This window comes from Oxyura jamaicensis, chromosome 4, assembly GCF_011077185.1.
Source record: "Oxyura jamaicensis isolate SHBP4307 breed ruddy duck chromosome 4, BPBGC_Ojam_1.0, whole genome shotgun sequence".
Lineage (NCBI taxonomy): Eukaryota > Metazoa > Chordata > Aves > Anseriformes > Anatidae > Oxyura > Oxyura jamaicensis.
Window position 1 is genome coordinate 70,282,991 of NC_048896.1, and position 25,240 is coordinate 70,308,230.

Consider the following 25,240-nt stretch of genomic DNA (forward strand, 5'->3'; position numbering starts at 1 on the left):
CCCCCCCCCCCCCCCCCCCCCCCACCTTTTATGCTTTTTTATATCTATCTTATACATGTTTACATGACAAAGTACAGGTAGTGGTTGTATTAAGAATTAAAAAAATTCTTGATAATTCTAACTTAACTCACATGGAATAAGGGAGCCAATGATTCTTCGCAGAATGAACAAAAGAGAGATTTACTTTTCCTGAGTTTACTAAATGAATATTGTTGTTGTAATACATACATTGAAATACACTAACAGCGTAAAGAGCTTATTAAATATGTAATTACTATTGTTACTATTTTTTTTAGTGAGAACAACGGTAATTGAGACAGATGTCTATGTTAACAGCATTGGCCCAGTTGACCCAATCAATATGGTAAGTTTTGAATATTGACAGAAAGTAGTATCTGAGAGATGTTGTAGATTAATATTATGAAATAATTATAATCTTATTCAAATAAGCTTCTTTATTTCTTGCTGTGTATTCTTGTGCTGTTAGATATAATTGTGCTTATTGCAGAAACTTGTTTAGACTCTGTATTTCAAATTGTTTGAATTCTTTCAATAAACTTATTTTTTAAAATGTGTTTTCTAAAAATACAGAAGATATTGCATCAAGTGTTTATTTTGGTACATGTTGAATAATTTGACTGTGTTTGTTTATACTTGGTCTACCTTTGGCCCAGTATAAAATATTTCCTGGAGATGTTCTTAAGACTAGGAAAAGTAACAATTTACCCTGCATTTGTGAGGAAAACCATTTTCAGTGTAATGAGTTGTTTATTTTGATAATTCATGGAAAGAAAAAAAAAATAAAATTAACTCTACTGTCTTCATTCTTCTATGTCTTATTTAGTCTTATGGGTCTTCCTCAATGTGTGTGTACATAGCTGGTTTCTTCAGAAGTTAAAGTAATGCAACGCACCTTAGTTTCAGGAGAGATATGTTGAAGTCAGATCTCATCTATTTGGTACAAATACTAAAATAACAGCACTTACGAGGAAGTTCAGTCTGAAATGGCAATGCTGGAGGACTTAGGCTTCTGTACAAGACTTCTCCTGGGCAGTGCCACCCAGCAGTGGCAGTTGCTCCAGCTCAGGATCTGAAGTACTAAGTCTGAGACTGGCACTTGAGCGAGTTTGAGCTCATTGTCCTCCTGTCTTTTTCCTTTTCCACCTCCCTACTGTATTGCTCACAATTTTGCATTTGCATGCAGAAGGGCATTTTGTTCAGTTCTAGTACGCTGGGATATGCCAGTGTAGGCAATTTCTGAGCACTTGGTGAAAGCACAGTTATTCCAGAAGACTGTTAAAAATTTTGTGATTTGCTTGTATGTCATCATGTTTGGGGATGGGGAATATTGGCTTTCATTGGTGTGAAGCAGGAAAGGGCAGTGGTACTTAAATACTAGGGATAAAGGTGCCAAAAACAGATGATGCAGATCTGTGGCAAATGACATACATTACAATGTAACAATCTAGCAAGTTTAGGGTTGTCATCACTTGGGCTGTGGCAGGGAATTCAGTGTTTCAGGTGAGGGCTGTATCTAAATAACTGTTTGAAAGAGCAGAAGAGCAACACGGTAGGGGAAATTTTTCACATTTTCATGTCCAATATAATAAAAGGGGGGAAATGCTTACACCTACAGTTTGCCAGTTATAAAGAAGCAACTCTTGCCATCCTCTTACCCCTACCATGTGTTGCACCAGCAGTAATTATAGGATCAGCCATAGGACTACTTAGTTAGTCCTATGCCACTTAGTTAGAGGTCTACCCATATCTGCTACAGCTGGGCAATGCTGCTTTTGCCATAGTGCTAATAAAATGCAGTCATACTGACTTTAATCTAAGGCAAGGATATCATACTGAAAAAGCATATTACTTCATTATAAAGTAGGATCCTAATGGTTATAATGTATATCAACATTTATCCCCCTAATCTAATTTAAAAAAAAAAAAAAAATGAAGCCTCACCAGAGGCTAATAAGGTAAATGTCTTTAAAACACAGAACTTTGAAAATTATTCTATGTTTTTAAAAAATGAGCAAAGACCTGCTTAGCAATTCAAATTATAATCTAAGAGCACTATGGCCTTCATAAAATAGAAATTGCTTTCTCTGTGTTTGGACTCCAGGAACCTGGATCATATGAGCATCACTAGAAAAATCAAATGTTTGTGAAAATAAATAAAACCGTATATATGCAAATAGTTTTTATTAAGGCTTCCAACAAAGATGTCTTTAATCTAGGAAACAACAATCTCAGCAAAAAATAATTATGGATTTGACCCTGTAAGCAATTGTTACGTGAGCTCTTTCATTAGGGAAGCACTTTCCCTGGAGTTAATATTGTTTGTGATAGTTAACCAATATTCCCAAAATTGCTTCCATTACAAGGGTTGTCCTCAGTCCTTCATTTTAGCACTTTATGTGAGAACACATATCTGTGATTCCCCATTGAATTACTCATTTGCCAGATATGTTAATTCACTCTGGCAAATGATGTCCTTTAACTATTCAGTTAGGAAACAATATGGTATGATGTAGAAAGGTTTTTTTTTTTTTTTTTTTTTTTTTTTTTTGAAATGATGTTGAAACAGCATATCAGGGGAGTATGTTCCTCTGAAGGCTTCAAAGGACACTCATTATGAGAGGAAACTGATTTATGTTTATAATTCAGTCTATTTTCCTCTTGCTATCTGATAGACTCTTTCACTTTCATAAAAGTGAGGCTTTAAGCATATGTATGACATTCATTAGAACTTGTTTTTGAAGGCTTGCATTTTGGCTTTCAGTATTTAATTTAACAAAGATCTACATGCATTTCTAGATAGTATAGACACCCCATGCATAAAAGATGTTTTCCTACAGCATGTGGTCTCTCTAGGCATCTGCAGCCTGAGTAAACATTTTTAACAAGTGTCCAGATCAACGAAGTATTTAGGCTTCTAATACTCATTAAGCCTAAAGATTTTTGAATCTGTTGTTTAGAGCTACCCTGGGCTATGCATCCTGTAACGGTCATATAAACCATATCTAAGTGCATTTTTATGGCCAAAGTCTCAGTCCCCAATATCTCTGCAGTGGTCTAGAGGTTTCTTAATGGAATTTAGACACATGATGAATATTTAGAGCCTGTTTTCATTTATGTGGAAGCTTATTCTGCTGAGCACTTAATATATACGTACTAGGCTCTTTCCTTCCGAACTAGGACTAATATAAAAAAAAAAAAAAAGCCACTCTAGTGGTACAGGTTTTAAGTCTGTTATATGGTCCCTGTGTAGAAATACATGTTCATCCATGTTTTCTGTGGGCAAAATAATTTTTTTTTTTTTTTTTTTTTTTTTTTTTTCCCCTGTGTTCATCCCCCAGTCTCTCTGTGTTCTTCATCAAGAACACAGAATGTTTTGTGCTACTGTTGCCCCAATGTCTCCAGGATATGCAGATGTTCTCTGCTACTGCCTGTGGCAGAACCATGCCAGTGCCTTGGCTTTTGTGGTCTGACAGCTCAGGTTGGAATTCCTTTCATGTTGGAAGAAGACTGTGCAGAGGAGAACCATTGTCTGTAAGAGCTGTATGATGACCAAGTGAGAGTAAGGACATGAGCACTTCTGGCCATGTTTGAGAATTTATGAATTTTCATAAGGCTGTGCATGTTCATGCAAGCATTACAGGTTTTGTTTTATTTTCTTTTGGAGTTCATTGTATGCATTTTATGAAAGCAGCTTCCGTTCTCTATCATAAGGTAGGAATAATTGTTTGGAAATCAGAACAGAAATATCAACAAGTCTTTAAATATTACCTGCTGCTTATTGTATAGCATCTTCTTTGGATTGAACTAGAATAGCACACTTTCTTTCCCAACTTACTCTTTTATTTTGACTAAGAAAGGTAGATCCCAATCATTCTGATGCCGATCAGCACTAAAAGTGATCAGAGTTAATTGCTTGTTACTCAGATGAGTGTTTGAGATAGATGGAGACAATGTTCATTTACAACAGCTGAGGAAATATTCCTTCAGTAATCTTAAATGTTTCTTTGTTATATAATACATTTAAGTATTAAAACCAGCATGTCTATTAGTATTTCTCATTTTGCCAGCTGTAGGAACTTGAGTAATAATTCATAAATAAAATTTTATGAATGCTTTCTGTTTTTCAAGGGGGAAAAAAAAAATAGCTTAAATTGATTAGTCTGGTTCTGGCGGGCAGCGAGTTTGCCTATTACTACTGAAAGGTACTTGCAGCTTATCCTACCCGGTTTCAGGGGAATCAGTCAAGTACAAGCAATATTCTGCTCATATTGGCTCAGCACAACAGTCCATATTTCACTCTCAATTTCTGTGATCATTTTGAAGGTAATGTCAAGGGATGAAGGAAAAGACAGCCTTTGTATGACAGGGAAATGTTGCAGTAGCTTTCTGAAAGCAAACCAAAGAAGAGCCACTTTTTCAGCCTCACTTTAAACAGCATTCAGTACTTGTCACTTTTTCAACTGCAGTTTACCAGTCGTCTCTTTACAGATATGAAGTCAGATTAGGTAGTTAAAGTCCCACATGGTGCACTAGAAAATCTGTGCCCTTTAATATAAAATGTGCCCTAATTTGTTTGTGCCATTTAGGAATTATGGGAATTATGCAATCTGAGGCTGCAGACTTTTTGTGCTGTAGCTCATTTTTAAATCTTGTGGTAGTCTAGTTCATGTTTCAGAAGATATTGTTTTTTTTTTTTTTTTTTTTTTTTTTTTTTTAGTAGCATTGTGTCACTTAAGACACAGTTGATATGTTTTCAGTATGAATAATAATTAAGAAAAAAAAATTACTTGACTTTAACTCTCTGGACTTCAGTAGAGAGTATGCCACCATATACTGGTTTAAAATCCATTTTATATCATTTTAGATTCATCATATCCACAGACAGAACAATAACTTTTTGACCTTTCCACACTGTTCTTTGCTGTGGATAATCACTGTTCTGTATGGCATTGAGGTCTGAAATCTAAAAATTTTCCATACAGTGATGGATCACAGAACCAGGAGCAAGGTCTCAGATAGCCTCACAAATTCTGATTTTCTTTCTTTCTTTTTCTTTTTTTTTTTTTCTTTATCCATCTATCACATTGAATCTCTTGTCCATGTTTCCATTGTTATGATGACAATTTTTTGTAACCTTTCCAATTGCAGTCTTGCTCCACTCATACCATTTAGAGATGTCCTACAGAGAGAACAATCCAGTTTCTACTGTCATTTCTTGCTCCTGCTTCCTTTAAGGCATTTCAAAGTCTATTCGCAGCTTTTTTGTTGTTGTTGTTTTGTTTTGTTTGGTTTGGTTTTTGTTTGTTTGTTTGTTTTTCCTCAAGAAGCCAGCTTCTGCTAGCTCCTGCTTGAAAGAAACTTTCTATAAACAAATAAACAAAGCTTCTAAGCTTCTTCACTGTTTCTCATCATGATCCTGCTTAAACTTTTTTTTTTTTTTTTTTTTTTTTTTTTTTGTGGAGGCTACAAAATGTTGCAAGCAGTTAAGCTTTTGCTGTGCTAAAATCACTACCTGTAATTCTGACTGGTATTGGGTTCTCTGTTTTCTGTTACTTTTGTCCCTATTGTCTTTCCAGATTTTGTTTTTTTATGTTAAATTTAAACTGTAAATTCCTTGCAGAGGATGTGTATCCTCTGTGTATAAGCACTTTTGAATGTCTGTGAAATCAGTTTTGACCTAAACCAAGAATAACATTATATAATTACCACATAGCATTTCACTGAAAAGATGAAGGTATCAGTTATCACTCAACCTGCTCCTGCTCTTTCTCCAGAGCGTTTTCTCCAGAACCCTTTCTCTCCTGCTTCTGCTCCTGATTTTTCTCCAGACGGCACAGACTGCTTGGGTTCTCTTCTGTACAGTTTATTGTTACTTCTGATGCCTTAATACCTGCTCCAAACCCTTTCTGACTACTGCTGTGGTTGTCTCTCTTGTGTCTGTAGCTTAGACAAGCTACATATAGTTCTTTGTCTTGTACCTCTTATCTTGCTTCAAATATATTATAAATACTTTGGAAAACATTGCATGTGTGTTCTTTGTTATTAATTCCTAATCTGTCTGTCTGTATGGAAATTTGTGATGCTGCATTCAAATTGTGGGAGTGATCCTGCTGGCCTAGATTTGCCTAGGTTTGGGGTAGAAAGATGAGGGATGTGCTTTGACTATTACAATTGCTTGTAGTCATCTAGAAACTGCCCTTGACTTTGGCTCCTACAATACAGGTTGTCGTTGACTCCTTCACTAATGTGCTCCAGAGGAAAGCTGCTGTCCTGGTGAGTGCCAGGATCTGTGCTGACACTATAAAATTCCAACATCTGTTAAAAGATGAGTGGCTACAGGAACAGTATTTTTCTCCTCATAGTGCATGCTCTAGGAAGTCCACTTTGTCAAGCGAGGGAATGGTCTGCTTGCCCTTTCTACAGCCACACCTCCTAGTTGTTTACTAAGGAGGCAAACCCATTTTTGGAAGAAGTGTTTGCCCTACATTCTTAGTAGGTGTGAGAGAGCTGATAAAGTAGCTGTTATGAAATGCAATGTTCTTCTACTAGTGAATGTAACTTCCCTGCCTGTTATCTTGGCTTTTATTATTTTTGTTTTGTTGTGTGATTTTAAATGTGTTGAAGTTTTATATGTTCTTGCTGCTTGTTTCAACTACCATGAAAAATTCACATCTAAACCACATTTTGTATGGCTATTTTGGAGTTTGTCATTCACTAGCATACGTAGCTGCATGAGATTTCACTTTTTTGAATAACAGTATTTTCTCTTGTAGTGCACAAGCCCTTAAAAAAGACTTGGGATCAATAAATAGTCTTTGGAAGTTCTTAGCATGCTCTTATATATATCTTCAGTGTACCACATAGGTATTAGAAGGTTCCTGACTGCCTCAGGAACCAGAAAGGTAAACTGGTATGACTCCTATTTTTTCACATCAGATCATGTATCATACAAGAGTTGCAGAGTAGGAACCAAACTCAGGTAAGTTTCTGTCCTGATTTTGCTGTCAGTGTTGGGATTTTGGTTTTCTCATCAATGCTAGGATTTTGAATCTTAGCAGGAAAACCATGGAATCAAAAGAGCGAAGAGTAGCTGCTCTTTTTTAAAAGAGCAAAGAGTGCAAATAATCTGGTGGTAAAGCAGTTGTAGTGTACTGAATAGTGAAGTGTTGTGTTTGAGACTTATTTATAAATTGAAACTGTAGAAAACCATGTATGCTTGAGTGATGTACAGCTTTGTTGCTAAATTTGTTCATGGGACTAATTTTGATTACTTAAGTCTCTCTAGTTACAGAAAGGTAGATGTAGCTTCAGAATTTAGAAACTACTGTGAATGCAGTTGATAGATCATTACTGGCAGCCTTGAAGCTGAAGAATTACTCCTTAATATAGTATTCACTCCTGGGTTTTATTTTTATTTTTATAAGTATATATCTATGTATGTATTTATGTCTGATTTTTGAGATCTGAGTTGTCTTTGCTTCTTTCTGATTTCAACTGAAAAGCATAAAAAAATCTTTCTGTATAATTTTCAATACGCAAACGTATGCATATTGTTTACTTCCTCTTCTCATGCTTTCTTCAAAAGTCCCAAATCTAAGCTGATCATATGAAAGAAGAGATCTTGCTGGTGTTTTAGTTATTTTTCTATCTAATCTTTTAACTAGTGGCCAAGATTTTTATTATAATATAGAAAATAAATAAATCTTGCCTTTTGTTCACATTTTGATTTGCATCTGTCATTTTACATGCTCAGAATAAGGACTGGAGAAGCACAGATGCCAAATTATGTTGTGAAGAGCAGTGGATATCTTCTGTATCATGGCTATATAGGTCTCTCTGTACTCCCTCACTTTCTGTAGATATGACTTGCCATATTTACACTTCCCTGTGCATATTCTCTCGTAGTAATACCCTCCAGTGTGATTATCTGCACAATTATAACAATCTGACTGGTTAAAAGAGTCTGGGAGCAGATGGTGTACACTTTTGTTTAGTGTATTTCCTGCAACCTCCACCCTTTCCACCACTGTAATATCAGTAATTTAATATTAGATGTACATATCAGAATCACTGTGATTTGTCAGATCTTTTCAATCTCACTGTAGGGTCCACAAGTGAGCAAACTAAAATTGTTTACTAAAACACGGAATTTTACTTTTGCTTCAGTGCCAGACATGGGGATCAAGTTCTGAAACCATGGTTGAGTCTGATGCAGCTCAAAAATCTTGTTTAAACAGCTTTTAAAGTAACCTACTGGGGAGAGCAACCATATGTTAAAACTTTTGTTAAGAGAAGTTATACTTCAAGGATAGCTAAGTATTTTAATAAAGTCCTTAAAAACACTGCATTGGTGTTCAGAGATATTTTGGTGAGGGAAAAGGTAAAGATTATGAGAGCATATTGGCTGCTCAATGATAAGGTGAAGATAAATTGGCTAGTGCCTGACGGTTTTGTTGGCTCTTGCCTCTTGGGAGAGCATGTGGTTGGTTACCAGTTTGTCTATGACTCTTCATTGTCTAAACCTCTGAACCATCATACTTATCTGAGTCTTTGATATTAAATCACATAACTTAATGTCAAAACATATAGATTGATAGAGTGTTTTCTCTATCTTCCCTTTCTTCATTTCTTTTTCCCTGCAGAATTCCATGCCTCATTCACATTAAGTTTGACTTAAAGGAATTCGAAAACTAAATAGAATGAAGACACGTGGTGAAAATATTACGGGTAACTGAACAAGATGAAGTCATGTCACACTTGGTGATTGAACTGAGTTCAGGGGCTACCTCTGAAACTGATTTCTGAATTCACTTGTGGCATTGCAGAAAACTTCAGGTGTGCTTCACGTGAAATTTTGAATCTAGTAGAGAAGCTAGAGTAGGTTTATTGTGAGTGAAGAAGGAATGAAAAGTAGACACATTTATTTATTTATTTTTATTATTATTATTATTTTTTCCCTATGAAATTCATCAATAATGAACTGTATTTCAGGACTGTAGTTGGATAACACAATATTTCAGTTCCAGTTTTGGTCTTGGGGCTTCTCGCTGCATTTGTATTTAGTCCCAGAAAGTTAGGCCACTTTTTCCAGTTGCCAAAGCAAATGCGTTGTCACAATCCAGCCAGACGTTTAGCTACATATTGCTTGACATTTCTACAATTTTTACCATGGAATATCAAATCACTTGTGAGAGTGCCAGACAAAATAATCAAGAAAAATTGTTTTCTTCTTTGTGTAATTTTTCTATCCTTATTGATGCTATGTTGGAACTGGCATGTTGTAGGTACACTAAGAAATAATCTTGTAGAATGATGTTTGTCTCCTTTTTTTTTTTTTTTTAATTAGTTCAATTTTACTTTTGCAGCTTTCCAATAAGAATTCTAGCAGGCTATTTTCTTGTTTGACTATAATTGAACTGTGCTTGTTCTTTTTGAGAAACTAATTTTGAGAATTCAATGTATTCCCATACAATAACTGTTCCTACTCTATTTGAAATAGTTGCTTTTACTTATTGTTTTTCTCTGAGACTACACACCTGCTTGTCAGTATTCACAGATTGTTGTGACTGCATGGCCCTTTAATGGTAATCTCTGATTAGTCACTGTATTCCCAGACTTTGGAGTTTGTTATGCTCTTTTAGAGAGGAAAGAGATGGAAGAAGATTGCAGTTATCTGTAAATAATTAGGCAGGTGGGCTCTTTATGCCAGCTGCGCAAAAGAGTTCAGCGATCTAATCAAATACCAAATATGAGCTAACATGTGCCATGGTTATTGAACCATGTGAGGCTAAATATGAATAAGCACATATTTTGCTATGGCTGTGACTAATGTAGGCATAGATTGATTTCATTTTTTTCCGCATAGATATTTTATCATTAGTTTCATTTGGAAGAGAAAATAGTAAACCAATTTTTATGGTTACAGAATGGCATTGAATTGTGAGCTTTATGAGACTAATAGAGGTAGTGATAAGAGTGTTAAATTTCACTTTTTCTAAGAAAACAAGGAATGCAAAATAGTTGCTCAGAAAGATTTGTTGCACTAAAAGAAAATTGTATAAATCTGATGTGCTGTTGTGCTTTTTATTATGGTATATAAACAAAGATGGGGATTTTATCCATCTAATTCCAGAAAAAAAGTACTTTTAGAGAAGATACCTAAGTGCTTTATTATAGTGATTTTTTCTACCACATTTTCAACATATTTTAGGGACCCCTATTTCCCCTTTTAATGAGAAAATGAGTTGTTTTTCAGTAGCTGAAAATTTAAGGGAATTCAGTGTATGAACCCATAAAACATTCAAATTTCACACCCATTTCAAAACTAGATCTTCAGAAAGGATCCAACTTCCTGACAGTCCCTCTTTCAGGTTATTGTTCTCAGGTATCAATACTGCCACAGCTGCATGCTGCCAGAGTCTCTTGAGTCTCAGCTGTCAGTGTGTTTGACGGTTGTGCAGGATGTTTGGATCTGTAACACCTGGCCTATTTTGTGAGGACATTTGTGTTCAGAAATGAGGCTAATAAGCACTTGTGTCCCATTTTCACATGTATTCACACTGTAGAGATACAGGACAACATATTTGTGCTTGGACTTTATGCTAAAGTTCACCTGAGTGCAGGGTAGTATAGAAAAAAATGTTTGAATTTATGAGATCAGTTGTGTGAAGAAGATATGAAACTTAAAGGCTGTATTATACTGAAGAATTAGGTAGTAAAGTCCACCAAAACAAACATTAGAAGTGGAATAAATGCTCTTTTGAGAAACCAGAGAGTACTGACTCAGGGTCCCTGCTGAAGAGAGGGGTAAACTGCTGCTGTCACCCATGAAGAAGCTGCAAATTCACATCTTTCAGGTAGGATGAGTGAGTAGGATTATGCCTTTGGATGTGTGAATCCTGAGGTACATGTCTGGGTACTCATGTCAGCTTCAAAATAGAGGACCACTCTCTGCAGATAAGTGACAAGAAGCTGGTATTTCTTAGCATGCTTTCAGCAAGACACTTGGAAACAAATAGTTATTGATGTTATGATGTTATGATGAATTATTATGTATCAGATTCTTTTTAAGCAATGGTAAATGCTTTATGAAGGATTTTAACAAAAGTTTTTTTTTTGTTTTTTTTTTCCTTCAAAAGGTTGTTTAAACAACTCTTGTAATACACTGTTCTGATAAAAAACTTGCACATTTAATACTGAAAAGTAATAGAATCCAAGCATCTGGGTCTACTGAGGCTGTTCCTTTGCTCTGTGCATTCAGAATCATCTGTGAGCTCCTCTTCCTTTTTTATCTTAATTTAGGGTGGTTGGTATTCTATGGCAACCTGAGGTTCCTTGCCCTGGCTAGATTTGACTGTAATAACACTTTGATATATTCCTTTATTTATTTATTTATTTATTTTTAAAACAATGCAGTGCCATTGTGAAGTGGTTGCTTAGGTTAGCACCTTCAAATTCAGTCACCCTGCTCTTTTCATACATTTGGTTGTTTCTGTTGATTTCACTCACTGACTTTTTTTCTCCTATTTGTACTGTTACGGCAACAAATAAATCTTTGCTCATGCTGTTCCATTTAAGTCCATTAAAGCACTCCTTTAGTGTACTGTCTTTGGTATTCATTTACAAATAGACCAAAGAAAGTTTCCTTTCCATTTGTAACCATTGTAGGTGAACACAGAAAGCAGAATTTTAAGGATAAACAAGACCTGGGTTTTCACAGCTGTCTTGAAGGACTTTTATAGAAATAAAATAATCAAGTACTTGTTCTGACCTGCAGAATCTTCCCCTGGTGGCAAAGTCCCTCAAGAAATAAGCAGAATTTTAGAGTGAAGTTGTCCCTAAAATGCATTTTTGATTACTCCTTTTGTTCCCTCTGTCCCTCTGCTGTTTGCCTCATACACTAATCAATTGTAATCTTTGAGTGAACGTTACCAAAGTCCAGATGGACCAGAGAGCAGAGGCAAGCCTCCCTCTTGAATATCTATTATATCCCAAACCTGTTCTTCTCCCACCTAAAGAGGTGGGAAAATTGAGAGAGGTTTAGGCAGTCCTAATTGCACTTCTTTGCACTTCTCAAGAATGGAGTGGAAAATTTCACAAGCTTTCTTGGGAAGTAGCTTTTATCGTTTGGAGGAGTGAGGAGTCTGTAACTCTTACAGCTGGCTGCTATGCCTATTTAAAAATAAACAGAACAAGAAACACTAATCCAATCAGCAAAGCTTTCCACTTTCACTGCATTTAAAAACAGAATTGACTATTTGCAACATGCATTTTTATTGGCAAAGTAAACTAGTAGCGCATCATTTGACTTAAGCAGGCATTTGAACCATTGTCTCTCTCTTTCTTTTCCCCTAATAAATGACAGGTGACCAACAAACACAATGTGTTTAAGTCTGGTCTTCAGTACTTTTTCCCTGCAGACTGAGCTCTGAAAGAAGATGCTGAGTTGCTCCTATGAGGTGTCATGGGACAGCCATGTAGGAAAGATCTGCCACAAAATGGAGTGGCTATTGATGTTCAGATCAGAGCCATGGTCTGGAGCTGTGACAAATACAACAGAGAAGAGGCTGCTGCTTTGCTTCTTTATGTGGTGTGGAGGAGCAAATGGTGGGATTCTTTGCAGATGCAATGAAATATATATATATTTTTTTTCGATGCATATATCCCTCTTTACTGTGTTAAGAATTGCCTCATTAAAAGCCTTATATATATATATATATAATTATTATTATTATTCAACACTTTTATGTCCATAAAAGTCTACTGAGGAGTTTGCTTTCTATCTAAAAAGTTTTCTTCAGGAAGTTCCTTTAGGGAAATTTCTTTCCTGACTATGATAATGTATACTTTTGTGTGTATGTAGGCTAATATATGAGGCAGATGGTAACAGATAATTCTGCAATCTGTGTTGTTTACTTCCTGCATATCCAAGAATTTTTCAAAATCTGAAATTTGGCCAGTGGATGATTTTTTATTATTTTTTTGTTGTTTTTGAATGTTGGAGATGATTGTAGCTTTCTTGAAGGATCTTAAACTGTATGTTGTGAAGTTTTTTGGGGGGAGTAAAATGTAAGAATTTTTTTTGGCTTGCTTTTTAAGCAATGTAGAATCTCTGTCTTTAGTATGTAGTCTAGCCCAGAAGTATAAAGGCTGCTCTTAAATTTCTGTCTGTGGCCCCAGAATTCGTTGTGTTTTCTGGGGACCACCAAGTTACAACAAGCTTCTATCAGGTCTCCTCCTCCTTAGCTCCTCCCTTATGTTTCAGGGGAGAGAAGGTAGAGGCAGAAGGCTGTATGTGGCTTTCATCAGTCTGTAATTTCCTAGCTTGGGGGTATAGGAAGCCGAATGCAACACAAATGATACAAGAGAGAATAGAAGAGGTGGCTTTGGATTTATATATGAATTACAAATTCTTGACTTGCAGGCTTTGGTAAATGTATACATAGATATGGATATTTCTCTGTTTTTTAGGAATATACCATAGATATAATTTTTGCCCAGACTTGGTATGACAGTCGTCTAAAATTTAACAGCTCAATGAAAGTGCTTATGCTTAATAGCAATATGGTTGGAAAAATTTGGATTCCAGACACTTTCTTCCGGAACTCAAGGAAATCTGATGCTCACTGGATTACAACTCCAAATCGCTTACTTCGAATCTGGAGTGATGGAAGAGTATTATACACTCTAAGGTGGGTTCTTAATAAATAAGTAGAAAAAAAAACACACACACACAAAAAAAAGTAAACAAAAACCAGAACTGTTATAGCTAAGAATATGAAAATAAAAAATATGGAGAATGTCTCTGGCAATTCTGTCTTGGACCACAGGAATTTGCAAGGAGTTTTCTAAGGAGAAAAAGAATAAATTATTTGATCATGAAAAATATAAAGTAGTTAGTATTGAATTGCCCAGATAATTGGGTAGATACAATTGAAATGGATAGCAAATTTTAATCCCATTTAGGTACAGGCAGGATTTAAAAAAAAAAAAAAAAAAAAAGATGTAGCCAGTAACATAGTGTTGGTCTGTCATTAAGCTATCACAGGCCTAGTCATAAATCATTTAACACATTTCTGTGCTAAGCTGTTCAGTATTTAATTTCCACCAAATTATATTCTTTAAGGAAAATATGAATCCTTACAAAATAAAAATCATAAAAAGTTTAATTAAGTCTAAGGCCCAAGTTCTGCCTATACTACTTTATGTGTTTACTCAAAAGCTTTTAAACCTGTTTCTCCAAATTTGGCATAAGCAAACATGTTGGCAATTAATCTGCTTGGTAAATGCTTTAGATGTTTTTAAGTTTTGCATCTAGGCTATCTGCATTGATCTTTTAGTCACTTATCAAACAGTTCTTGAATAGCTTTAGTCTACAGAAAGGATTTTAGGGTCATCTCTCAGGTTTTATTTTTATTTCTTAAGAAAGTCTAAAAAATCTTGCTAGTTTTGGAGCTGATAGGGAAGTAGTGAATGCAAAAGATGTCATAAATCTGATTCTGCTCTCTATTTGTTATTATTATTATGATTACTATTTAAAGTAGAAAGTTTAAATTACTTTCTTTTATCATTTATGAAGTTTTCATATGCAGGCTGTTAGTGTTGTATGAGTATTTTGTATTCTGTAACAGAAGAAAGAAGAATTGTATTGTTTTAAAGAGATTCTGTTCCCTTAATTTTTTCTTAATATGCTTCATTTGAAGGTATATGAATACGTTGGGAGAGCACTTTGTCAACAGTTTATTCTTCTGGTGTTTATAAAAATCCCTGGATAGTCTCTTTTGTTAACATATTATTATTTTTTAATTATTATTATTTTTAGTGAAAAATTTGTACTTAGACTTTTCCCTTCCATTGTCTGTTTAGTTTCAATGTTTTTTGTTTGTTTGTTTTGTGTTTTTGTTTGTTTGGTTTTGTTTATTTTTATTTTTTTATTTTTTTATTTTTTAAATAGGGTTTAATATATCAATCAAACAAGGAAACCCAACCAAAAAATGTGAGCTCTCCCGAGGCAATCATCTTGAATTATTGTACTGGAGTTAGAGTTACAAAGTACAATAAACTAGTAATAAAAGAGCAAAACTGTGTATTCACCTGGCACTGTAAAAAGCAAACATCTGTAAAGTTGAGATTGGTCTGAATTTAGCCTTAAGTGGAATAACATTGAGAAATTCATAGGTTGATGATTGAAGGAACAATAATTAGATCTGACAGTGCTCCAGATTCTGCTGCACCACCACTCTTTCCTTACTTGAGGGAGTAGACGTGGTGATTCTTTAATGCTCAGCTACTCTTATATTCTGGCCTACTAAGCTTACTTTGAGCTTAGACCTTACTCATTCCTTTGCACCCATCAGTGATTCCAGATCTGGTTGCACTGCTTTTAATAAAAGTCTGGTTTTGTTTCCTTTTTCTTTAAGGGCTTGGCTATCCAAAGACTGAAAATGGAAAACAAAGGCAATAAATGCATATACCGTAGTTGGTAAATTTGAAAAGCATCTCCAGAAGTCTCTTATTTGGAAATATGGACTTATATTTATGTATTTATTTATTTATTTTCCAAGTATATAACAAGAACTTCACTTTCCCTTATAATCCCATATCTTTCTCTTGGTCAGGTCAGATTTTGGGAAAGCTCCTAATGACATTTTGGGTAGAATAACTAGTTAGTTCACAGACTTATGGTGCTTTATGGCAGTGCATGGCACAATCTTCCTTTTCCTATACCATTGTTTTAGAAGAAATTCTGAATTTCTTCACTGTAGTACCATCAGATGAGGAACTATTTTAAATGCAAAGAAGGCAGTTCAGAGTCTAACCCTTTAATCTAGCTTTCGAGTGAAAGTTAGTTGAACTGGTTTCTCATTGGTTGCTTGGAAGCTCTTTGGAAATCTGTGATAGTATTTTTTAAAAGCAGCAAATGATTCTGTTGTCCAAATATTATGAGTTCAAAATTGTTTCTAAAATGTATATTAGCTACCTGGATGTATATTAGCTAACTTAATTAGTTAGCTAATTTGTCTAAAATGTATATTAGCTAGCTTAAGTGCCTTAGACTTTGGATGAGTAGAAATGTTAAGACTGCTCTTTCCAATCCATACTACTGTCTTTATCAGAGCTTCTTCCGTAAGTCTAGAGCAGGCCCTATGTTAAAGTTTTGCTGTAATAAACTCCTCTCCTTTCCCTGCCTTCATCCCCACTCTTTTAGCCCTCTTTCTTTGAGAGACATCTCGGAGATCCCTCAAATCACTTGACATTTTTGAAATTGACTTGATATGGCAATTGGAACAACAAAGGTCCTCAGGCTGCATGTGATGATAGTTTTTGTTCTTCAGAGGTCATGGTGGATGCTTTTTGCAGATACACAGTTGGCTATCCATAAGATCCATTAAGTGGCAAAACTGATTTCTGTGCATGATTTTACTATCTAGTCTGAAGTGTCTGGATGTCTGGATGCTTGAATATAATCTTTCTCATCTTTTTCTTTTATTTTCTTTTTTTTTTTTTTTATTTCATTTTCTAATTAGACTGACAATTAATGCTGAATGTTATCTTCAGCTTCATAACTTTCCTATGGATGAACACTCCTGTCCACTGGAATTTTCAAGCTGTAGGTGGTACAATACTTTCTTTTCTTTTCTTTTTACATTCAGGCTTTAAATTTCCTTAAGTTCTGGCAACAAGAGAGCAAGTAATTACTTTTTAAAGCCTTGCAGTGAAGGAAAAATAACAGACCTCTTTATAATTTGCTTTGATTTATTGCATTACTTATTACATTATTAAATGTAATAATGAATGAGTTGAATTACATGCATTTCATTTAGTTGCAACTTTAAAAATAATCATATTGCTTAGGAATGTGATGCACTGCCCATTCCAATTAATAGGAATCTATTTTCCTGGAAGAACTTTATTTTTTATGCCTGCCATACTTGCCAGCTTTGAATTGGTTCCATTTGGTATACTTAAGAGCAAAAAGACCTTCTCTCTTCAGCCTGTTTTTGTAAATGCTAAATCAGTATAAGGACTCCTTCTCCTTTCAGTCGGACTTACTTATGTGAGCAAGAAATACAACATACAGACTTATTTTTTAATATAAACTATGTTAAATATATATATATTGTTCCTAAGGGAATCGTTCTATTACTGGCAAAAGCATCCTAAACAAGCTGAACACAGCTAAACAACTTATTCCTAAATGTGAAATCTAATCTTAAATGAATATTTTCATTTAGCACTTCCTTTTTGAATATTTCTAGCTAAAATGAACTTTGGTAGCTTTGATGATTAAATAAAATTTGGATAATTTGGAACATGTGAAACACATGAAAATCAAGAAGGTTGCAGTTCCAGTTGGATTACTGAACCATGACTCAGGTCACAAAAATCCATGCTAGGGAACTGAAATTTTACCAATGTATAAACTAACAAGTGTATATACTTTGAAGCTCTTTGTGGTCTATTAATCCTAATGTATATTACATATTGATACATGGTGATGACTCTGAGACAGTTTTTCATGTCAGAGTTCCAAAAGTTTGTATAGGTATTTTCTAACCAGTTGTATTTATATAGTTTTTGGTTGATTACACTAGCTAGACTTAAAAGTTAGGCTAGATGTTTTGTTATTGTTAGGTGTATCAGGTGGAGTACAGATTTTCTCGCTCTCTGATGCACTTTATATATTGCCCTGGTTTAGTTTATAATCAACTTCAGAAATCACAAAACATGCTTTGATAGATACTGTAGCTGAACGCTTGATTTGCTGTTTTGTTCTAGACGGATATCCCAGAAATGAAATTGAATATAAATGGAAGAAAACCTCTGTTGAAGTAGCAGATCCAAAATACTGGAGATTATATCAGTTTGCATTTGTAGGGTTACGAAATACAACTGAAATTTCTCATACTCTGTCTGGTAAGGCAAAGTGTGAAGTTTTATTGCATGTAATACCTATGTAGAACAAAAATAATAAAAGAAGATGCAATTCCCATTTTCAATGTCATCCAAGAATGTATTATTTATTTATTTATTTATTTTTAATTTGTAGGTGATTATATTATTATGACAATCTTCTTTGATCTCAGCAGACGTATGGGATATTTTACTATCCAGACATACATTCCTTGTATTCTCACAGTTGTTCTCTCATGGGTGTCATTTTGGATCAATAAGGATGCAGTTCCTGCAAGGACATCTCTTGGTAAGGACATGTTTTGTCACCTCTGAAGGTTCTGGTACTCCACAGGAATACAAATCTGCAGAGGGCACTGAATTAACCACAGTTATTCCGCTTCAGGTTATGACCATTGCTCACCCTTTCTCTTAAACTCCAAGGTAGGAGGATTCTGTTGTAGTAGCACAGCAGGGCTCAAGGAGGGAGTGTTGAGAATGGAAATCTGGAAATACTGACCCAAGCCTTGTGGACATGCTGTTGTTCACATAAATATATTTTTCTTTTTTTATGTTATTTTTTGTCATCTCCAGTCATCTCCATTCTCATGAAAACTGTGAAGATGTGTGGTGTTTTCCCTTTCCCTTTCCCTTTCCTTTCCATACACCATTCCCACCTGGTAGGAACATTTCCTACTAGAAGAGTAAGTCCAAGCTTTAATTCCCTGCCTTTCCACTGAAACTGGACTACTGTCCAGTCAGGACTGGAAGATTGAGTCAAGAAAGAAATTAAGCAAAAATGAGCATGGCTTAGTAGCCTAATGAAAAGGTAAGGGAAGAAAATCCAAGTCTTGGATTTTACATATGTGCTATTCAAAAGTTCTGCACTAGTGAAGAGAGCCCAAAATCTTGATAAATAAGTGAAACTATCTCTTGATATTAAGAAATGTATTATAAAATTTCTTTCACTTACTAATCATTGGGCATCATTGTGGGGACAGTCTAGGAGGATGCTAACTGTAACCAAAAAACAAACAAACAAAAAAAACCAACAACAACAACAAAAAAACCACTGTCATACTGGTATCCTGCTAGTATCTAATTTGTTCATTTTACAGGGTGCTTTTTCAGTACCTCTAACCTAGCAAATTTGTTTTGGATCTCATGATGAAACTAGAGTTTTCATGCTGTCACTTCAGCAGTACTGTCTTTCATCTACTTGAGATGTACTACAAATGTTTGCCATATTGTATTTATGGCTCCCTGCAGTTAACTCTGAGTTCCTTTTGTGTGAATACTCAAAAGCCAATGTTTGGCAGATAGTAGGATGACTTTTTTCAAATGCAGGTGTCCTGATGAAGAAAAAAAAAAAAAGAGTCTAAAGAGTTTACAAGTCAAATAGATGTGATTTTAAAGGAAAAATAATAATTAAAATACAGACTGATAAATTAAGAAAAGAAAGACAAAACTAAATAAGGTGCATCATGGCAAGTAGTTGTGATGCTGTGGAAGGTTTGCCTCGTTCCAGAGAGTGGAGAGGACTGGGAAATGTCATCCATGTCATCTTTCATCTTTCTGGAGCAGAAGTAAGCAAAGGGAATAGTGGATGTCACTTCCAACCTGGAGGCTGTGCTAAGGTCTGGTATACTTAAAGTGCTTGGTAGTTTTTCTTGCATACATGCTGGAAGATCCTGGCAGACTGGGGTTTCGCAAAACAGAAGGACTGCAATGATTAAAGGTATTTGGATACATAAATTTGCAGAGTAATGTCTAATTGATTCTCAAAAACATCTACTGGGAGCAAACCACACTACTGAAAAACTCAGTGGTTGTCTGTGTGTCCTTTTAGGCAAGTAATATCTTTGAAAAATCTGTTGCAAAATCACCTCTGCTTCCCTCCTGCATCATCAGTCAATAGTAACTCCTGATTCCATGCTTTGATTGAAAAGCTATAGAAAGCCCTAGACTGGTATAGCACTTTTTTTTTTTTTTTCCTTTTTCAATAAGCCTACACATATAAGCAACAAATTATGTGTGTGTTCTAGTATTGGTCTCCAAAGTAAAGGTCACATCTTAATTTTGGACTACTATGAAAAAGCTTTGCGTCTCCCTGAAGCATCACATATAAGAAGAAAGTGTAAAAACCTTCTAAATGTTAAACCAGTGAGACGGGTATTGTTGAGATACTAAGCAAATTGCTACCAAGGCAAGCTTGTTCATTTAATTAACTAAAGTGAATTAAAGTAAATAAAGAGAAACATTTTCTATTACTAAAGACAAAGTGTTGAAAAAATATCTAGTAACTCAGAGAATGAAAGGCCATGAGAGTCATCTAATTTGACCTACTACAAATCAGAAGCAAATAGTTGTAAACATTATTCATATAATCATACACTCGTAGAATGGCTTGGGTTAGAAGAGACCTCATAGATCTTATAGTCCCAACCGCCCTGCTAGATCAATAGCTCAGGGTCTCATCTCACCTAGTCTTGAATACCTCCAGGGATGGGGCATCCACAACCCCTCTGGACAACCTGTTCCAGTGCCTAACCACCCTCTGAGCAAAGAATTTCTTCCTAACTTCTAATCTAAATCTCCCCTCTTTTAATTTAAAACCATTCCCCCTCATCCTGTCATTATCCGATTGAGCAAAGAGCTGCTCCCCATCTTTTTTATAAGTCCCGTTCAAGTACTGAATTCCTTTTTCTGATGCTTTCTGAAAGCTTATTGTTTCTTTTTGTTGTTTTTATATATTTTAAACTTTCAAGAGCCAAGGGTCTTTTTACCTGTTTATAAAATTTGTGCTTATTTGTACCAGTTTGCCTATTGTACTTGTTTTACGCATGCATTCTCTAACATTTATAAAATTACACAAACTTTATCAATGTCTTGTTTTCTTTGTTGTGTGTTGAAAATGGGAAGGATTTAAATTAAAGGTGAAATGCGCTACCTTCTGTATGATCCCCTGGTGGCCACTGGATCCACAGTGTCTTCTTACAGTAGCACTAGTGTGTATGAATGTGATCTGGGGTGAATCCTGTTGTGGCTCAGTTCTTGTATGCCTCATGAATGAATTAAGGGCTAATTTGAGTGGTGTATTTATATATATATAGTGACAATATGAACAAATTACTCATATATTTCCTTATATTTCTGTTGTCTTTCTTACTTTATCAAACAGGCATTACAACCGTGCTGACCATGACAACATTGAGTACAATTGCCAGGAAGTCACTCCCAAAGGTTTCCTATGTGACAGCAATGGACCTTTTTGTCTCAGTTTGCTTCATTTTTGTGTTTGCTGCCTTGATGGAATATGGCACCTTGCATTATTTTACCAGCAACAGAAAAGGGGACAAGGGAAAAGATAAGAAGGCAAAATCTAAGCCATCAGTAAGTTTAACCAAATGATTAAGAAGGAAAAAAATGGTTCTTGATTTTGTTATCATATTAATTTTGAGGGACTTTTTCAAAGACAGCTAGTCTATTTATTTATTTTTATATAAGTGGGGGTTTGCATTTGTTTTCTGTAAATACTACTAACAAGCAAATTTTTTGATCATTCCATTCATATTTGAGTGAGAACACATGAGTCTAAAACACCCTAGAGGGGTGTTTTGATGTAATTTTCCATGCTATGCCCTTAGTGCTTCTAGAGCTGCCCATGGAGCTTGTGCCTATGGAGAGTTTTGTAGGGGCACAGTATTTCTGGAAATAACATCTGCCAAAGAACCACAGGTAAGACTATAGGAACAAAGATAATGTAAATGGACTGAAGCTGTGAGGATTTGTCAGGGTCTGTATCACCTAATGTCACTTGGGTCTTACCTTACTAACACTGCAGAGGAAAAACTGCTTATTATCAGTAAGAATTCTGACCCTCTTTCACTTCATAAACAGTGCTTTAAGTCATTTTTTCATTTACTTCCATGTTTCTTTCTAGTAAAATGAATCTTCTCTTTTTTACAAGTTGAAGTTTTTATTGTATGAATGCCCAAATATCATAAGAGTAAATATTATTCTAAGAGAATTTCTGTTCACATAGTTAGAATCTTGGAATTTCTGAAAAAAAAAAAAAAAAAAAAAAAAAAAAACAATTCTTGGAAGACAGTTCAAATATTTAAAGCTAATCTTTAAATTACTTAAACATTTAGGTAAAGGAATTAAATGGCTTATTCATTAGAACAGTAGTCCTACTAGTTGAGGCTTTATTGTAGTCTTCTTTGGGACCAGATAAAAGCAAGGACAATGTTTTAAAGCCCCCTTCTGGATCATTTCATCCAAACAAGTTGTAGCATAGGTAAAACATAATATTAGTTGTCTTTCCTGGGTGAGGGCTGAATGACACCTGTGTAAGGTCAAACAGAAGATGAAATGAAATTACAGAAACCCAGATATGGAATTGCAAAAATCCTGGTATGAACCGTATCTGTTTTGTGACTCACATCAGAAAGTGCTGGTGTACCTGTTTTGAGCAGTGCTATTGTGGGAAATTGGTTTATGGCAGCCCTGTGGAACTGCTGTGGCTTAATAGAAGGGAAGTGAGAGTCCTTCTGTTTCATATGGACAACTAGTAATGGTGAGCTGGTTCAAGAGTGTCAGCTTGGTATTTACAACAAGACTAGTGATGAAGGGTTAATACTACCCTATCCTGCCTTGGTCGGGCATTGCCATGATCCTCAGGGAATTCCAGACAAGAAAACTGGAAGTCAATTGGAAAATGTAAACCTAAAACCTCCTCGCTGTTATTGGTAGGAGCAACTGCATGGAAGGTAGGTGTTAGCAAGGGCCACAGTTAAACTTACTGTAATTGCTTAATGACAGTATAAGATGGAGGCTGCAGACTTTGGGGTATATCCCAGTGTTAACACAGCAGTTTCAGTTCAGTTTGAGATTATTGTGGCAATGAAGTCTCAACAACACTTAGGGATCAGGGATCAGAAATGGGTGTGCTCACAGAATGCACAACAAGGAAAAAGTGAAGAGAGGAGGAATTACTGCATATTCAAACCAGTGAGAAATTAAAGATCAACTGTTGGCAAATCAACAGACATTGAAGTGGTTTGAAAGTAAACTCTTAAGGAATGGAGCACTGAGACTTTCCAGAACTTGTCTTCCTATATCAGCCATTTGTGCAATAATCTGCCAAGTGCTTTGAGATTTTCCATGCATATGATAATTTAAAATGTAGAAGAATGGTGAAATATAAACTATGACACATTGAATAAACAGCTGAAATTTGGACTGATTAGAATTAGTAATATAATACTCAAAACACTTTTCAGTTGTGTTTTACTTTGCTCTTAAAGCATGCCTTTTATTTCTAAGGAGTGAAAAAATAATCTTTTCACATACAATTCTTTAAACATGCTTCAGCACATTATGGCTGTAAGAGCATACTAGATAAGAAACGACGGTAAAAAAAATGGGGGTGTCAAATTGAATACGTAAAGGATTGAAGATGTAAAGGATTTTCATTCAATAAATAGATTTTATTAAGTTTTTTTTTTTAAAAAAAAAAAAGCTTTAAAATTTCTTGCTCCAAATAGAGCAATTAAACAAAATAATCTGGTTAATCAATAGGAAGTCACACAATTACAAATATAGCTTTATTTCTTTTTTTTTTTTCTTTTTTCTTTTTTTTTTTTTTTCTTTGTCAGACTTCTATTCATTCTTTCTTGCAATTATGGATGTGCAATTAAAAAAGAAAGATCTACACAATTTAGTTAATTTAATTCAAATAGCCGTTTTATTTTTTTTCTGAAAAGTCCTTATTCACAGGTGTATTTTCCTAAGAAAAATTGCTTTGCATGTTTTATTTCTATTGCAAAATGCAATAAAATATTATTCCAAGAACTGATGCCGAAAAGGTGTAATAAAAGATCTTGTCAAGCAATGGTAAGATTTTACAAATGATTACAGCAACATTATCTTACAAAATATATGCTGGCATAAATCAAGAAATGTAAGATGAATTGGCTTATGCAAATCCACAATAGTAATTATAATGCGATTGGGCAGGAAAGATTAAACTTAATAAGTTGTGGATCTTGTTCTGATTTCCATTCCACCTGAAGTGAATGTATCACCTGTGTTATGAGCTCCACAGATGATGGCTGTCTTTTGTACATGTGTTATTGTTAATTCAGAATAATTTGGTTTTGGTCTCACTGCAGAGTATTATAAATGCTTGTCACTGTAGAATTTTATCTGCAGTATCAGTAGGTATGTACTCATATACCATACATGTACAGTACTGTATATACATATTATTTTTTTAAAGTCCCCGCCAATTGATATGAGGTCATGTTATTGTGAATATTGGATTCTACATTGCCACGCACCATAAACTCATGTATGCCAAAAGTGGAAAAAAAAAAAAAAAGTTTTTTTTTTTGTTTGCTTTTCTTCAAGTTATCAGTTTTCAGTTAAAGTTTCTTCATTCTTTCCGGACTAGAATCTTTCTGATTATTTGAGCTCTTCTTTGTAATCTCTGACGTCATAGGTTATGGATCCTATATGTGTTTTCTCTCATTGATGTGGATCCATGTTGGGCTCAGTAGGACAAATTGCTAAGGATTTTATTTTACCTTTGTCCTTTCCTGATCTCCAGATTTACCTTAAAGATTTCATTTGATATTTTGAAAAACATTATAATTTTTTCACATCTTATCCCCCCACCCCCACCTCCTTTTCCTTATTACCTTATTTTATGGACGTTATGTATTCCCTGTAAGGAGCTAGGCCTGTAAGATGGCACTCTATCTGCCTCTCTCAGGGCACCTCTACAAAATTCTACATCAGAATCAGCTAGTTTCAATCTACTATGGTGGTATAACATAGGATTTGTTGAACAGATGTCAGGGAGAATGCCGGTAATATTTCCATCAACAGAAGAAACTCTAGAGCAAACAATCATTGAATGCTGGAAAATCCTGCTGGGATTCTGTGGTGGTTTTACTCGGGTGGGTGACCGAGCTCCACCACAATTGCTCTCTCACTCCCCCTCCTCAAAGAGGAACAGGGAGAAAATATGATGAAAAGAGCTCAAGGTTGAGATAAGGACAGGGAGATCGCACAGTAATTATCGTGACGGACAAAACAGACTCAGCATAGGGAGATAGTAAGATTTATTGCCTATTACTAACGAGCTAGAGAAGCAAGAAATAAAGGAAATAAACTAAAAGCACCTTTGCCCCCCCCCCCCGCCCCCATCCACCCTCTTCCACCTCCTCCCCCCGAGCGGCACAGGGGAACAGGGGAATGGGGGTTATGTTCAGTATATAGCACTTCTTTGCCACAGCTCCTTCTTGGTCACTCTCGTCCC

General features: G+C 35.2%; 1 protein-coding gene across 3 annotated transcripts in view; it reads left to right on the forward strand.

Annotated features, from left to right (window-relative positions):
• GABRG1 (gamma-aminobutyric acid type A receptor subunit gamma1) overlaps positions 1–25,240 on the forward strand; it is a 54,005-nt gene that overhangs the window by 22,827 nt on the left and 5,938 nt on the right. For 2 of the 3 annotated variants that reach the window (XM_035325458.1, XM_035325459.1), the window contains exons 3-8: positions 297–364; positions 13,492–13,712; positions 16,548–16,630; positions 17,800–17,937; positions 18,071–18,223; positions 21,095–21,306. In XM_035325458.1, the coding sequence (XP_035181349.1) occupies positions 297–364; positions 13,492–13,712; positions 16,548–16,630; positions 17,800–17,937; positions 18,071–18,223; positions 21,095–21,306 (875 nt within the window). Of the gene's footprint in view, positions 1–296; positions 365–6,954; positions 7,001–13,491; positions 13,713–16,547; positions 16,631–17,799; positions 17,938–18,070; positions 18,224–21,094; positions 21,307–25,240 lie in introns of those variants that run through there. The other variant, XM_035325460.1, reaches the window with a different exon arrangement.